The following is a 15,200-nucleotide window of genomic DNA, read 5'->3' on the forward strand; positions in this document are numbered from 1 at the left end:
AATGTACAAATTACTGATCACTCTGTACAATCATACTCAAACACATTAATAGATGTCACATATCGCTGGATTCTGATTCTTGGACATAGCGATTATTTTTCACCATTTCGAACACGAATAGAACAAATTATCAATATTTAACAAACAGTCCACGCTGCGTCAACGCAGCGCCGTGTGAAGCGCCGTAACACCGTGCAGACTGCGTTAACTCAACGACTCTTTAATCTGAATATTGCTACGACACCCCGACGACGATAAAATATATCATTTTCCACGAGGCTCTCTCGTTAGCTTTATACAATTTAAAAAACAGTATAAGAGATACCACGCGCACTTCGATTTCTTTCTTAAATTAAGTAGTCTTTAATTTATTAATTGGATGAGGTTAGATCAAAGCTAAGAAAATCTCCAGTTAACCAGCTTCGAAAAATACTAACGTACCTACTTCCTCTGTGATATTTGTATGTATGAACACGCGTATAGTAGATTCACCTGACTCCCACCACAACCGACTTTTTACACCAATCGACCATCTACTATCCTGTTGAGGATCGCCAGGATTAATTAATTATAATTTCATTACGAATACCCTGCATAAGAGCAAGTGAGACAATGGTCTGAATAAACAGATATATATCTACATAGGCAAAGCCGAATGAATCACTCACATAAAAAACCCAGTCACCCTTCTCTCGTTAAATGAACATTAGTCACTTCACAAAGCCTAACTGGTGTAGGCTTTCACTATTTTGTATTTGACCTTGCATGGGCATCGAACCTGCGTACCATGCCTCCAACCGGCTTTCCACCTACGCCATAATAGACATAAATCTTTCTAGAATCCTACCTATTAATGTGTGGACTTGTTTTAATGGTGTTTGCATGTATGTTAAACGATCACATAAAACTGACGATTGATAGGTCGATTCACTAGTTTTAGTTGAACGGCGCCGTTGAATAAAAAGGCTAGGCTGTTAATTGAACAGCTGATTAGGTTGGCTACGGCATATATAACCTTGGTGAACGACATTGACACATTACAGACGTGAAAATCAAAAGTGGCTTGATCTTTCGGTCGAAATTATTATCTTTTCTAATACTATAAAGAGACTACTTTTGTATTTTTGTATGTTTGTATCGTTTTCTCGCAAAAACCACTGGACCAATTTGCATTAAATTTGGTACAGAGATTGTTTGTGACCCGAGAATGGACATTGGATAGTTTTCATTCCGGAAACAACAAGGGAACTGTGCGGGGAGAACTCCGATAGCGTCTATTCTTATCTTTTCGTAACGCGGGTGAAGTCGCGGGCGGAAAGTTAGTCTTTAATTCATAATTATAAAATAATATTTAATATTGCTAGACGATTTTTACGTGTATTAAAAATTATGTAAAACATCAAACGCATGTTCAATTTAAATAAATATAAATCTTACTTGGATAGTGTACAATAATAAGGCTGATCAATACCAGAATAGACGTCTGCATTCAGATTCTTAATTCACAATGTGGATTCCAATAGCGTGCCCAACACCTATCTCAAAGGTCTTAATCAGATAGTTATAACACGCTCTCTCGGTATCAATTCTGTAGCACAATTGATACGATTCATAATCTTAATTCCGGTGTGTGCGAGTCTACTCTACAGAAATGTATTTCTATTATATATAGAGATGTGCTTTCTTATTCATTAACATCATTTTCTAGAAATCAAATCGCACATCAGACACATCTCATCTCATCTTAATGTGTGTGCAGGTGCAGTGAAATTGTATGCATTTCTGTGCTTTCTGAATTCAGACTCTGATTTCAGAGCGGCATTGCGACTGTGTGAGGCCGGCCTAACAGCGCTTATGTATTAACGTATGTCAACACGTGCGCAGCAGGCGTGTATCGCATAGCAAGTGTTTTGGCTTTATTGTTGCATTCCGCCGGTGACGTCATGTGTTTTATATTATAATTGAAAAAAAAACATAGGCCTCTCGCTATGTTGATGAGCCAGTTTACGTTGGATGTTATAATAATGCGATGAAGGAACGGGGTTTCGGTTGGAAGTCGGCTAGTTAGTCGTTTAGTTATAGTAAGTTATTTCATATTGAATTTCAAGTATTCTCAAATGAAAATTCAAATAAATCCGGAATCCGCTGGACTCAGACCGCTGGTGGGTATAGGAAGTTGGTAATGTTAAAACAAACCACCATTTCAAACGGAATCATTCAGTCTTGACAAAAGAAATACTTTATTTAATACTATATTTGATCGCGTATAACAAAACACTAGAAAACACTAATATCACTAACATTACCATAAATATAGAACCCCACTGAACATAAAGATAGACAAATCCGAAGGAAGATAACAAATAACTAAAACTATTAATAATTCGGATCCATTGATCTCGGATCGCGATCGATTTATTGTTATTACAATAACTTCCTTAACTGGCGACCTGTGCGGACTAAATTTAGTTCATAAAATACTTAAGAGGATGTTACGAGCCAATCTCGAAAAGGCCAAGCGTGAGATAAGCACAAGAAGCAAGCTAACGAAATTTCTTATAATCATTGCTTTGAGTTCTATTGAGAAAATTAGGGCACCTATTCATTTAAGACATAAACATAAAAATATATGTGTACTGTTACATTTTATAACATATTAGCCGACCCGGCAAACGCTGTTCTGCCTGACTCTTATCATTTAGGGGTATAAAAAATAGATGTTGACCGATTCTCAGACATACCCGATAAGCATACAGAATTTCGTTCGCTACAGAGGCATATATACAACTTTCCAAAATCATTCAATTGGGGCCTTACCGGCCGGCCAGACGGGCAGACTAGTCCAGGATCCACCCTTTTTCGGTGGAGGAAATTCCACCTTCCTTCCTACACAGGCTATATATGTACCACGGTCGAAGCCGCGGCGGACCGCTAGTATAATAATAACAGAATCTGTTTGCATCGCAATTCATGTAAAGATAGGTAAAGATGATAAGATACAGGGCGCGTCGCGGGCTACAGCCAGTCTAGTCACCCAACCCAAGGGTGCAGGTTCGATGACCGTCTAGCGTGTCCCACCGGTTCGTACGATGAACAATTTTAATTGATCATACTAGATTTATTGTAGCTTTTCTTATTAATTTATAATTCATATAATCTAGACGAGATGTTGCACTTTTTTATGTCCCACGAATAGCCTAGAACTTGCTCATATATGTAACATACAAACTTAGTTTAATTGTAGGTTCCATCGATAGATAACAAATTATCTATTTTTATATATTTATAATTTACCGAAAAATTACGCAGGTTACGAGCAGATGTTACGGATTTTCGACTGTTTACAATCTCGCGTAGTAGATCTTAATCTAACGATTTTGTACAAATTTACAATGACACATTATGTATTCAAAAACCAAGCGATTTAAATAACCAGAGTTCGTAATCGTCCGCCATATTCTGTTCACGGAGTCACCCACCCTCGAAGGTTACGAAAAAAATCAGGAAGTACGTTTGTCTAAAGCCTAAACTAATAGAAATGTAGATTAAGATGGCCAGGATTAAATATTTAGCCTGATGTATTTAGCTATAAGGTTAGGTTAAGTGTTTGATTTAATAAACATATTTGATTTGATTTGAATTTTCTTGCGTATACTCTGTATAGCAGCAAGTGAGACGTTTTAGCTCAATCATTTATGCGTGTTTTGAAAGCTATATTTATTATTTTATTATTCTATATACGTAGAAGCAGTATTTGTCTTATTTTTTGTAATATATATTTTTTGTAATATACATTTTTTGTTTTATTTGGGTTGTGACATTCTTTCTTCTTGAATGAAGATCTACATCCATATTATTACGAAACGTCCGTTTGCCCGCGTTTGTCCACGGGTGAAACCGCGTCGCGCAGTTAGTTAGAGCAACAAACGCGCTCAAGTTAAACGTATTTCTATTACAGCTTCCTCTCGTATGTCTCCCACGGAGAGACAATTGATCAATTACACATAAACATGACATATTTATCAATCCAGTTCGCATCATCCGTATGTGATATTATTTTAACACGCTTTTATTAGCTTCACCTGTATGTTTGTATGTTAGCGACTTCTTTATCACAAACTGACCCGTGTTCCGTAGTTCTGTATAACCGCAACTCTCAAACGGGCGAAGGTCAAGCAGTGAAGTTTTCTTAATTTTTATTTTGGCATAGATTTCTTAAGATCCTTTTTCAGACAGTACCGAACGCAACTGAAAAAAAAAATTGCGAAATCGGTCCAGTCGTTCATTCGTGAAATCGTGGCCAAACGTAAACAGATGAGAGCGAAGGATTACTTTATTTGACAGGAAAATTTGTGTGAAAGAAATAATCAATATCGCTAAAATTGCACTACATAGAATAAAACAAAGTCACTTTATCTGTCAGTCCCTATGTCCCTATGTATGCTTAAATCTTTAAAACTACTCAACAGATTTTGATGGGGTTTATTTAATAGGAAGAGTGATTCAAGAGAAATGTTTAGATCTATTAAACTACTCCAAATTTAACGCATGCAAAGCCACAGGCAAAAGCCAGTTAACATACAAAATCTATTTATAACCAGTTCCCTGCATAAGTAGAATAAATGATATCACCTGTTTACACAAAAAAAAACATACTGACCCACTCCAATTCTTTCTCTGTTCTCAATCAATACAATTAACGGCCAAACTGTTGCAAGACACCAAAACTATAATTATGAACAACCGAAACCGAACGCAATGAGTCAATGTTTGTGAATCATTCACGCTTTGCTGAGCTGTGACCACTGAGAGGTAAATGCTACTTAATACATGGTATTTATCATGTGACATGTTACTTTATTATAACGTCTTATTAATAGATGTGACTGTCTAGTAAAAGTTGGTTTAATTGAACATATATATTCAGTATTTTGTGAGCAACACCTTAATTAACCTTTTTTTCTACATATTAGAGCAAATTTAATTAAGTTCATTCACTGTCCCAAATTATGCAGGTTTCATTATTAAATCACTTATACGATAAGTTATAAAGAACTAGCTTTCTACTTGTGGCTTTGCTGTAGTCAAATGCAATTACCATGGGAATAATTAATTTATTCACTTCTGTAAATTTTAGTCTATGTCATACTCTAGCCTCTAATCACTCCAACCATTTTTACAAATATCATATCATAAAATTACTCCTTTATATTGTGACAAACAAATACACTTGTATGCATTTATAATATAAGTAAAGATTTGATTTTGAAATAGGAAATGCTCTACTTTTAATGTCAAATAGTTTCAGATCATTTTGTGATAGCAACAGTTAGTGATATTAAAGCTATTAACCTACTTTAGATTTAATTATATCTGTGTTGCCTTGTTTTTATAAATATTTATTAATTATGACTCTAATAATTGTTACAATATTAACTGAAAATTAGCTTCATTCCAAAATAAATCATATGCGTAGTCTAACAATTTTGAAGCAGAGCAGTTTATCAGTAAGGATTTTAATATATGCTTATAAAAAAGTCTACATACCCTTGCATTTATAACATATGGATATTTAAATTTTGTCTTAAGGTAAATTTTATCGTGAGTTATGATAAGTTTTACATAAATATGTTGATATCACTTAGATATGTCTGGTTCGATTTATAAATGGATTAATTGTAAACTACTATGGCTGTAAATGTAGTATTAAGTAATTCCATACAAAAAAATTTGTTTCAAAGATTATTGTTTGTTATTTATACACAACTACATATTATTTATGATACGCAATATAAATATTGGCATAATTAAAGACTCTTTGTAATGTGTCGAAAGCAATTGCACTATTCAGAGTGGGAAGTTTCAGTCAATTAACCAATTTAGTAACCAAGGACGTAAATGCGTGCAATATTTAATATTTTCATGAAACTCGCATGATGTTCGTGTTCTGTTTCGTGCCATCATTTTTGGCTGACCAATTAATAACGTATGCAGAATGTGACTCGAGACCCGTTACGATTTTATGTATGAATGTCATGATTCACCATGATACTAGTATTATAGCTTTGTAAACGCCGCGATGACGGAAAAAATTAAGTGCTAGAAAGCCCCTACCTTGTAGACATCTCCATAAGTGCCCGAACCAATCCTCTGTACCAGCTCATATTCATCTTGAGGATTTCTCCGTGATATATCTGAACTTAAAACACCACCACTATGCGCCATAATCACTAGCGAACACTAATAAAATATTTATTTACACTTTCATCTCATTATTCACATAATTGTTACACAAAAACGTCGACAAATTAATTATTTTTACAACACAAACTCGACATCTCCCACAGTTCTGACGTTTGATAGTTCACAAAAAAAATGTAGATTAAAAATAATGAATGTCACGTCTGATATCTGTTAAATGTTACCAGTTAAAATAAGTTGGAAATTATAAAAACTATTTTAATGATTACCTATGTGCAACCATTAATATTACGGATAATTTAAAAAACAAAATAATACGACTTTATTTTCTTGTACGATAATTATTTATCTTGGAGATTTTGGTTCAAAACGTATGGACTTTCACAGATTTCTTTGATACGTCTCCCACATTAAAATTCAAAGTAAATGAAAATTATTGAGTTTGCAGTTAAGGTATAAGGATATTAAGGATATTAAGAAGAGAATCTATATAACAAAACTTAGGAACTTATTACGATTAACGTATAATGAACAACTAGACTCGCGATCTAAGTGTCTGAAGATAAACTGCACGTGCATTGGGAAATTTTCTAATGAGCGCTGTAATACTTTGAAAATTACCGTCATGAAATTTAAAACTATGGAAAACGTTTTGACGACCTCTTATAACCTATTGTAAATATCCGAATAGTTGTTTTTAAAACCTACGTCACGCTTGTAAATCTTTATTTGCAGCTTATTCTTACTTCATTCTTGTTATGTAATCTTACTTCTTTTCTTAGCTATCATCTTCATCCAGAAAAGCTTTATGATAATAATACGATTACGAGAACTGAACAGACCACGATACTAATTAGTAATTACGGCACTGCTCAGTACTTGCCAACGAGAATTCACAAATAAATGTAAAAAGTTTTCTAGTAACTTTATTAATGATATCTCTTTCGTGTGTTTAATAAAACTAAATCGATTTTAATAATAACAAAATGAAACAATTTAAAAATGTTAAAATGGTATATTTATTACAATCCAATATCTCCAGCCGGCATTCGTGTTTACAAAAACATTTATTTAATCGCCGACTCTTCAATAATAACTTCTAACACTTTATAAAATTATATAATCTTTTTTGGTTCAATCCATTAAGTGCACTTCAAATGACATAGCTTATTTCATATCAAGCATTCGGAAATTTTTAATTTCCCAAAAAATTTAAATGTATGTATCTTCGACTTGGTACATTGAAAAATACATTACATTTATTTCGTTTTAAACACATTTAAGATGTTATTCGACTATTACATAACACTGCGTTGTTCACGAAAGTAACGAACATATTGCCTAAGAACACAGTTTTCGACTCCAAAGACATACTTATTGGTGAAAAATTACATCAGTTTTGATAAATTGCGAATCGTTAATTATCTTATTTTTAAACTCTCAATGATTTACAACAATCCCGATCAGCTTTGCCGCTTGCTGTGAAGTGAAAAAAAATCAGCGAAAAAAAGTTAATATGACATTTGACAGCAAGCAGCGAACCCGCCAAATTTAAATTTTAGAAATTGAAACAGATCATATTTAATTTTCATCACAAATTTCAAATAAGCTCTGAACAGACAAACACAAGTCTACGATACAAAATGTATTAGTGCAAAATCATTGATATGCCTCTAGACTTGAAAAGCGGCGTTTCTGCATATTATTATAAACACATACATAAATAATGATAATCTTCCACCGATTTTTGTACTAATTCTAACGTATTTACAATCAAAACAAACGTTTTTTGGTAAAAGCGCTTACAACAAAAAAAAAATCTAAGAAAAAGAAAATACGTGGAGAATAATTCATTGTGATAATTATTTAAAACTGTGTTTTAAAAACGCGTATTTGCTAAAAATTCAACAATTCAAGCACGCTTTGGCACTTACACCACCATACACAAAATATATATACTTTCGGAAGAGAAATATGTGATAGAATTACCTTGAAAATCGCACTATGTAATATATTTAACAACATACGAATTTCCTACAAAATCATAGTTAATTTTTCAAGTCAAAGAATCGAAGATCGTTGCTGAAATGTTCAACTCATTAACCATTAGTGCAATTTTACAAGGGAATAAAATCAAAGAAACACGAAAAGTCATTTTTACAAATTTATATCTATTATACTAAATATCTCAAACGAATATACATATACAACATTATATCGAGATCTGTTCAACTGTTTGTCAAATAAATTTTGAATGTAAAATAAATTATTATGCTCGAAAGAAATTTAAAAATCGAATTTTAAACTTTTTTTGTTTAGAACGAGTTAATACAGATACAATATGTCATAGTGTACTACAGAGCATAACAATTCTAATATTTTTCTTCTATTTATTATCAATGATGTGGTAAAATATTCAGTAATCGATTGTTATAAGGTTGAACGAAAAGACAGACAAAGTGTAGCATACGAAGACTTGATTCTTGCGATAGCATATTTTCTACTTATTTTTTTTATCCCTTTAGAAGTTTTTTTACTTTCTAGATAAAACTACTCATTCCATTCTAACGGTATTATTTCATAACATTCGGAGTAATACTTGATTATTTAGTATCAATAAATTAAATTTATATAAAATGTCACGTGTTTTTAATCTGTATTACTGTGTTATTTCGGACAGCTGTCGCAGGTATCAAGTTACATTTTATTTTATAAAGAAAAGAAAGTGATTATATATGATAAAATTTGTTAAAACAAACGCGAAGGCACATTGGGTGTAATCCATTACTGTTTATTTTACCATCGACAGAGGGACGTAAATAAAAAATAACCAATTTAACTATTAAGTGCGCAAACACACATCGATCTTACCTAATTACAATAATTAATTATTAATAATAATTGTCTATTCAGAATACATATTAACAATCAAAGAATTAAATCTAATGGTAATTTTGGGAAAACGGGAGGCCTTAAATTAATAGTAACATTAAATAAAAATTAAAAAAAAAAACACTTGTCCATCGCACACTCCAACTAGGCGTTAGAATAACTTAAAAAATTGTTTTTTTTTTAAATAAATAACTTTAAACTAAACGATGAGCAAGCGTCCGTATTGCGTCACTATATTTTTTTTCAAATTTTTTGTCGATTTTTTTTGGAATTTTTTTAGAACGCTGGAATTAACTACGAATCGTTAACAGTCTATAGGGTTCGAACGACGATTTTTCTTTAGTGCGGGTAGGAACGAATTTTTTTCACCTACGGTTCGCGCGGGTGCGCGTGCGCACGGGCGGCGCGTTGACTTTCGCTTTGACGTTTTTCGCGTTCTTCTTGTTGTTCTTGGCCACCGTTTTGACTTTAGACTTGGCGCTAGCGGCCGCTTTAGCCTTTCCGTTATTCCTGTTGGCTCGCTTGTTCCGCGCGGACTTACTGCTTTCAATGGAATTGACTCGACGATCAGACTCAATGGATAGGGTCGGGACGACGTTTTTGACTTCCGATGGCGAGAGGCTGATCTCCAGACGCCTACGTCTCGACCTGGTCATCCTGACGTTGTCGTCAACCTTTTCTGGCAGGTTACGTTTCGCCTTCACCACTTTCCTGACGCTTTCGTTGCTCTTGCTCTGTCTGCCGTTCTGTCCCTTCTCGCGCAGCACTGGTTTCGTCATCTCCTCGTGTCTGCGCTTCCTCGTGACTCTCTTATCATTCTCTATTGACTCCTTCTGTGCACCTTCCGGAACTTTCCTGGGTCTCCCTCTGCCGCGCTTCTCTGGTGTTTCGACGCGGCTACGCAACTCCATTCCCTCTTTTTTGCCCTCGATTTTTCTCCTTTTCCTCGGAACCGGGGATTGGGACACTTTTCTGCGCGTCGTCTTCGGGAACGCCACTTCCGTATCCTCCAGACCCTGACTGCTCTCGATGTAAATGTAGTCGTCCAGTTTAGACTTGGGTTTGGAGTAGGTCTTCTCCACCGGTTTGACAGAGGGCACTTCGTCGCTGGAGTCATCGAAGGTGGGTTCGGCGCTTTCGTTGACCGGAGTGTCTTGCGTGTTGGCTTTGATGAGTTCCACATCGTTCTCTATGGAGTTCTTGTTCATTCTATTCTTGAGGTTGTTTATGGTTTCCAAGAGGCTGTTCTCTCTCGTCTCCTCTAATTCCGTGGTGGTCTCGGTCGATTCTGAGGTGCTCGACTTTCTCTGCTTGTTCTTATTTCTGCGCTTGTACAGATCAGCTTTGGTCATGTCCTGTGAGTGAAAAAGCAATTATGAAAAATGTGTATATATATAGTCTATAGACTAAATAGTCTATAGATTAAATGACAATTTATCAACAAAAATGGAAAAATTAATCTGTATTTAAGACACTTTTCGTTTCTCTAACAAAACAATTCATACACTGTAGAAGGGATTGTAAGATTACGAAACGTTAAAACCTTCCTTTTTCTGCTGCACTTCGCAAGGCGACGGACTTATACCATCCAAGGGATATCATTTGAATTAATATACAATATTAATTTAGTTATTGAAAATGCTTTATAAATGAAAAAACAAAATTGAGCACTGAGCGGGATTCGAACCTGCGTCTTTTTGCCAAGCCGTAGCAATGCCTAGCCTCTCGGCCACCCGTGATGATGTACAATCTCACAGTTTTAAAAAGTTTTTGTATGTGGGAGTCGAGCACGCTTCATCACGGATTTGGCTAGCTCGCGCCGGTGACACCGGTGACACACCCCCATAAAAGACCGGCGTGAAATAGTAGCATGCTACTGTACTTCCTTACTCTTCCCAGTCCTTTCCTTTTACCTCTCGTCAATCCTTTCCTAACCCCTATACAATTTAAAGTCGACAATCCATTTGTACATGTGTAAGGTCTGCAATCGACCCAAAAGAAACTTCAAAAAAATCGAAGTTTCTTATCGCCCGAGCCCATCACCCCAGACTAGTATATCTACACAAAAGCTAGCGCAGGCACTGACCGCGAGGCGGAAGGGCGCGGGGTCGGAGGGGTCGGCGGGGTCGGCGGGGTCGGCGGGGTCGGCGGCGGCGGGCGGCGGCGCGGCGCCCAGCGCGTGCAGCAGCGCGCGCGCGCCCATTCGCTCGTGCGCGCGCACGCACAGCAGCGCGCGCACGATGCGCTTGCTGTCCGCCGACACCGTCGCCCAGCCCGCACCTGCGCGTCACAACAAACAATTTGCTACACTAAACCATACAATTCATTTTTATAGGACAAACAAACAAAAAAACATGATCATCACTGTTCTCATCACAACTACCAGTAAAATAACAATATTAATAAAATTTTGTTCACTTTGTTTTTGAAAGACGAGCGTGGTTAAAATGATAATCAAAATCAGTTTCACTGTTATCACAAAAAATGAGCTTCACTTACTACTGACATACTAACTGTCTACAACCATCTATATATAGTATTTCATTTCTGTCTATCATTGACAATGAAATTAAACACCACGGCTCGAAGGACCACTAATTTCCGTTGTCCTTTCGAGCCGGATCTGTATCTGATCTATAGATAACTAACGTAGAAACTCTGCGTTTTGGTGATTTTTTTTTTTACTTTATAATTTTTACATTCAGTATTACTAATGGACTGCATTTGAGTTATTGTTCAATAAATTAAAGGTTTAGAATTTTTAATTTGGAACTCCAAAATAGGTAGTATTAGTAGTAAGTATTTCAGTTGTAGAAGTAGTTTTTATTGTGGGATTCGAGCATGCTTCGGCACGAATTGGCCCAGCTCGCACCGGGGAAGTGCCACACCCCCACAGAAAACCCGCGTGAAATAATAGCTTGCTATTGTGTTTCGTACGGTGAGTGGGGGAGCCGGAGGCCTATTTCCTTCTCCTAGCCCTTTCCAGTCCATTCCTTTTTCCATTCAACAATCCTTTCCTTATCCCTTAAAAGCGGGCAGCGCATTCTCAGAGGTCTGAGCTTCTCCGAATGTTCATGGTAGTAATCACTTACCATCAGGCGAACTATCAGCTTAGTTGCCCGCTATGACATAAAAAAAAGTAGCACTCTATCTTCGGCCACATCTCAGCTTACCATCAGGCGAGATCATGGTCAAGTGCTGCCCTATCGTTGAATAAAAAAAAGGTGTAAGATTACACAACTTTTCATACAATCATAAACTCACCGTCCATAGAAAAGGTGCCGCTTCGAATCCGATCCATGAGCGAGGTGACGGGCTCCTTGCGCGAGCTCGGCGCGAACGGGGCCTTCCCGCACAGCATGCAGTACTAGAAATGGGAAAGAATTGCTGATTTATAATATTACTAGCTGCACCCGGCATACGCTGTTCTGCCTTACTCTGATCATTTAGGGGGATGAAAAATTGATGTTGGCCGATTCTCATAGATACCGGATAAGCACAAAAAAATTCATCAAAATCGGTCAAGCCGTTTCGGAGGAGTATGGCGATGAAAACTGTGACACGAGAATTTTATATATTAGAAGAAAGATAGTGTAGATAGTTCTAAACGTGAAAACATTTTAAGGGCTCTTTCGTTTTTGAAGTAAAACTTCTTTACAATCATTGTGATTTCAAAGCTGATGAAACGGAAAAAACGACAGGTAAGAGACACAAATACAAAAATGTGTAGAATGAAGCCGGCAAAGAGTGAGACAGAAATATACATACTATTATATATATATATATATATATATATATATATATATATATATATATATATATATATATATATATATATATATATATATATATTCATCTCATTCTTTTGTCGATTTACTGAAGTTTCACTTCTATCGTGTGTGAAACCGAGAGAGAGTAGAAAAAATTCTATTACTGACGCAGGATCACGGCTGGCCGAGAGGCCAGGCGTTGCTGCGGTTTAGCGAAATTAAGCGGGTTCGAATACCCATTATTTTTTTTTTCTTTTAAATTTTCTCACGTATAAAGCATTTCATTGATTTAATTTTTAGCTATTCATTTGGTGATACAAAACTAAAAGTTAAATCTTGCAATATATATTTATTTTTGTAATTTTTCGTGTAACATGTTTTCATCATTTCTTTCTTTCTCTCTCCCACTCTCTCTCTCCAACAAAACGCTGAGCACTCACGAATATGACCCCCAAGCTCCACATGTCGCACTCGGGCCCGTAGCCGGCGCCGGCGCCGCGCACGCACGACACCACCTCGGGCGCGGCGTACGGTAAACTGCAATCGAAACGTACTCAAGTTAATGTAGAAGCAAGTTTGGTTACATCATTTAAAATGATGTAGCAGATATTCAAGCCTCGAAAAAACTTAATCCAGTTTAATAAGTATTAAATAGTATGAATTTTTTTTTATGTCACAAATGGGCAACTGAGCTGGTGGTTCGCCATGGTAAGCGATCACCACCGCCCGTGCACATTGCATGCAGACGTAGTGCCTCGCGAAGGTACATTCGCTGCCCGCTTTTATTGGGAAAGGGATAAGGACAGGATTGACGACTGGAAAGAAGGAATGGACACTGAAGGGTGAGGAAAATGTGCGAATAATTAGAAAACATTTATAAGAAATATACATATTACAGATATCAAGCCTAATCACCCACTTTAAAATATTCATAAAAATAAAAGCAAATTTTTTCACTTGAAATATGAACTCTATCGCGTATACAATAAGAGCCACATTACCTAAAGCACGGCGTCATCATCCGCTGCCGCTCCTCGCTCTCGGGCAGGCGGCGCGCGAACCCGAAGTCTACCACTTTGACTTTCGCTTCGTTGAGGCGGGACGTCGTCAGAAGGATGTTCTGAAAAAAATAATAAATCTTTGTCAAGATCATCATCATCATCATCATCATCATCATCATCATCATCATCATCATCGTCAAAACAAACCATAACTGTCAGGGCAAAATTTTACCCTAAGGATCGACAAACATTTTCACATTAAATATTCGTTTTGTTTTTGCATAATCATATCGGTTTGTTCTTTAAGACTTTGACTAACTATTTTTATTTAAGTCATTCACGTTATATTTATGTCATATTAAATATTAATCTTTTCTTGTGATTGTCGTGTTTCGACCACCATTTTTAGACATTCATATTTTTATTTTTCGATATAGTATGACGAGCAGGCCGCTCACGCCGCTCACCTCCGGCTTGATGTCCCGGTGCACGACGCGGCGCGCGTGCATGTGCGCCACGGCGAGCGCGAGCTGCGCCAGCAGGCGCCGCGCCGCGCGCTCGCCCACCGCGCCCAGCTGCGCCGCCAGCTCGCCGCCGCTCGCCAGCTCCGTCACTATGTACGTGAACGCCTGCAACATCCGCACCATCGTCACCACCGTCCTCGACATTCTCGTCTTCGCCATCATCCCTACACTCGTGCTCATCATCATTACTATCATCATTGACAACACCGTCATGTGTCAATAAAACAAACATACATATCCTGATCAGTGTCATATGTTAGGTTTAATACTACAATATCAGAGTCAAGATAGATTCCTTAACACCATTTTACAATTTACTCAAGGAAAAAAGAGTTAAGTAAATACTTTTAAACAAAATCATAAAACCGTAATCTTCGAAACACACCAAACACCCTATTCAGCGAATCTGAATTATAAACATATTACATACAAACGTTTAGTGCAAAGGGAAGCCTAGGAAAGGTGTATTTATTTGTGAATCAAATGACCTATACAATATCATCAGAAAAAAATTGCTATGTTATAAATAAGTCGTTATTAAAAACTGGGAAAAATGGTTGGTCCACAGAGCGGACCATGCGGAACACACCAGTACATACTATTGAAAGCAAAAGCATACGCACTGACTTCTACTATTCGTGATAATAACATTCTAATCAAAACAATTTAGAGTCAAAAAAACCTTGCTATTATTGGTGAAAATTTTAAAATTATGTCGTAGTCAAAAAATTCTTTATTAAAATCCGCGATTAAACTATGTCTATTTATGATCACGTTTTGATGCCCCAGTTCAACGCATTAGATAGAAGAAG

The 15,200-nt window shown here is 36.5% G+C and overlaps 2 protein-coding genes across 6 annotated transcripts in view; both read right to left on the reverse strand.

Moving 5' to 3' along the window:
- Nucleotides 1-6,355, reverse strand: part of LOC119835998 (mitogen-activated protein kinase kinase kinase kinase 5) — a 40,910-nt gene extending 34,555 nt beyond the window's left edge. For all 4 annotated transcript variants that reach the window (XM_038361156.1, XM_038361155.1, XM_038361154.1 and 1 more), the window contains exon 1: nucleotides 6,115-6,355. In XM_038361156.1, the coding sequence (XP_038217084.1) occupies nucleotides 6,115-6,225 (111 nt within the window). In that variant the 5' untranslated portion in view covers nucleotides 6,226-6,355. The remainder of the gene's footprint in view (nucleotides 1-6,114) is intronic.
- Nucleotides 6,356-7,201: 846 nt separating this feature from the next.
- LOC119836131 (ribosomal protein S6 kinase alpha-5-like) overlaps nucleotides 7,202-15,200 on the reverse strand; it is an 89,489-nt gene continuing 81,490 nt past the window's right edge. For both annotated transcript variants that reach the window (XM_038361387.1, XM_038361388.1), the window contains exons 13-18: nucleotides 14,332-14,493; nucleotides 13,865-13,983; nucleotides 13,304-13,400; nucleotides 12,358-12,460; nucleotides 11,180-11,373; nucleotides 7,202-10,448 (exon numbers count right to left, since the gene is read on the reverse strand). In XM_038361387.1, the coding sequence (XP_038217315.1) occupies nucleotides 9,459-10,448; nucleotides 11,180-11,373; nucleotides 12,358-12,460; nucleotides 13,304-13,400; nucleotides 13,865-13,983; nucleotides 14,332-14,493 (1,665 nt within the window). In that variant the 3' untranslated portion in view covers nucleotides 7,202-9,458. The remainder of the gene's footprint in view (nucleotides 10,449-11,179; nucleotides 11,374-12,357; nucleotides 12,461-13,303; nucleotides 13,401-13,864; nucleotides 13,984-14,331; nucleotides 14,494-15,200) is intronic.

This window comes from Zerene cesonia, chromosome 22, assembly GCF_012273895.1.
Source record: "Zerene cesonia ecotype Mississippi chromosome 22, Zerene_cesonia_1.1, whole genome shotgun sequence".
Taxonomy (NCBI): Eukaryota; Metazoa; Arthropoda; class Insecta; order Lepidoptera; family Pieridae; genus Zerene; species Zerene cesonia.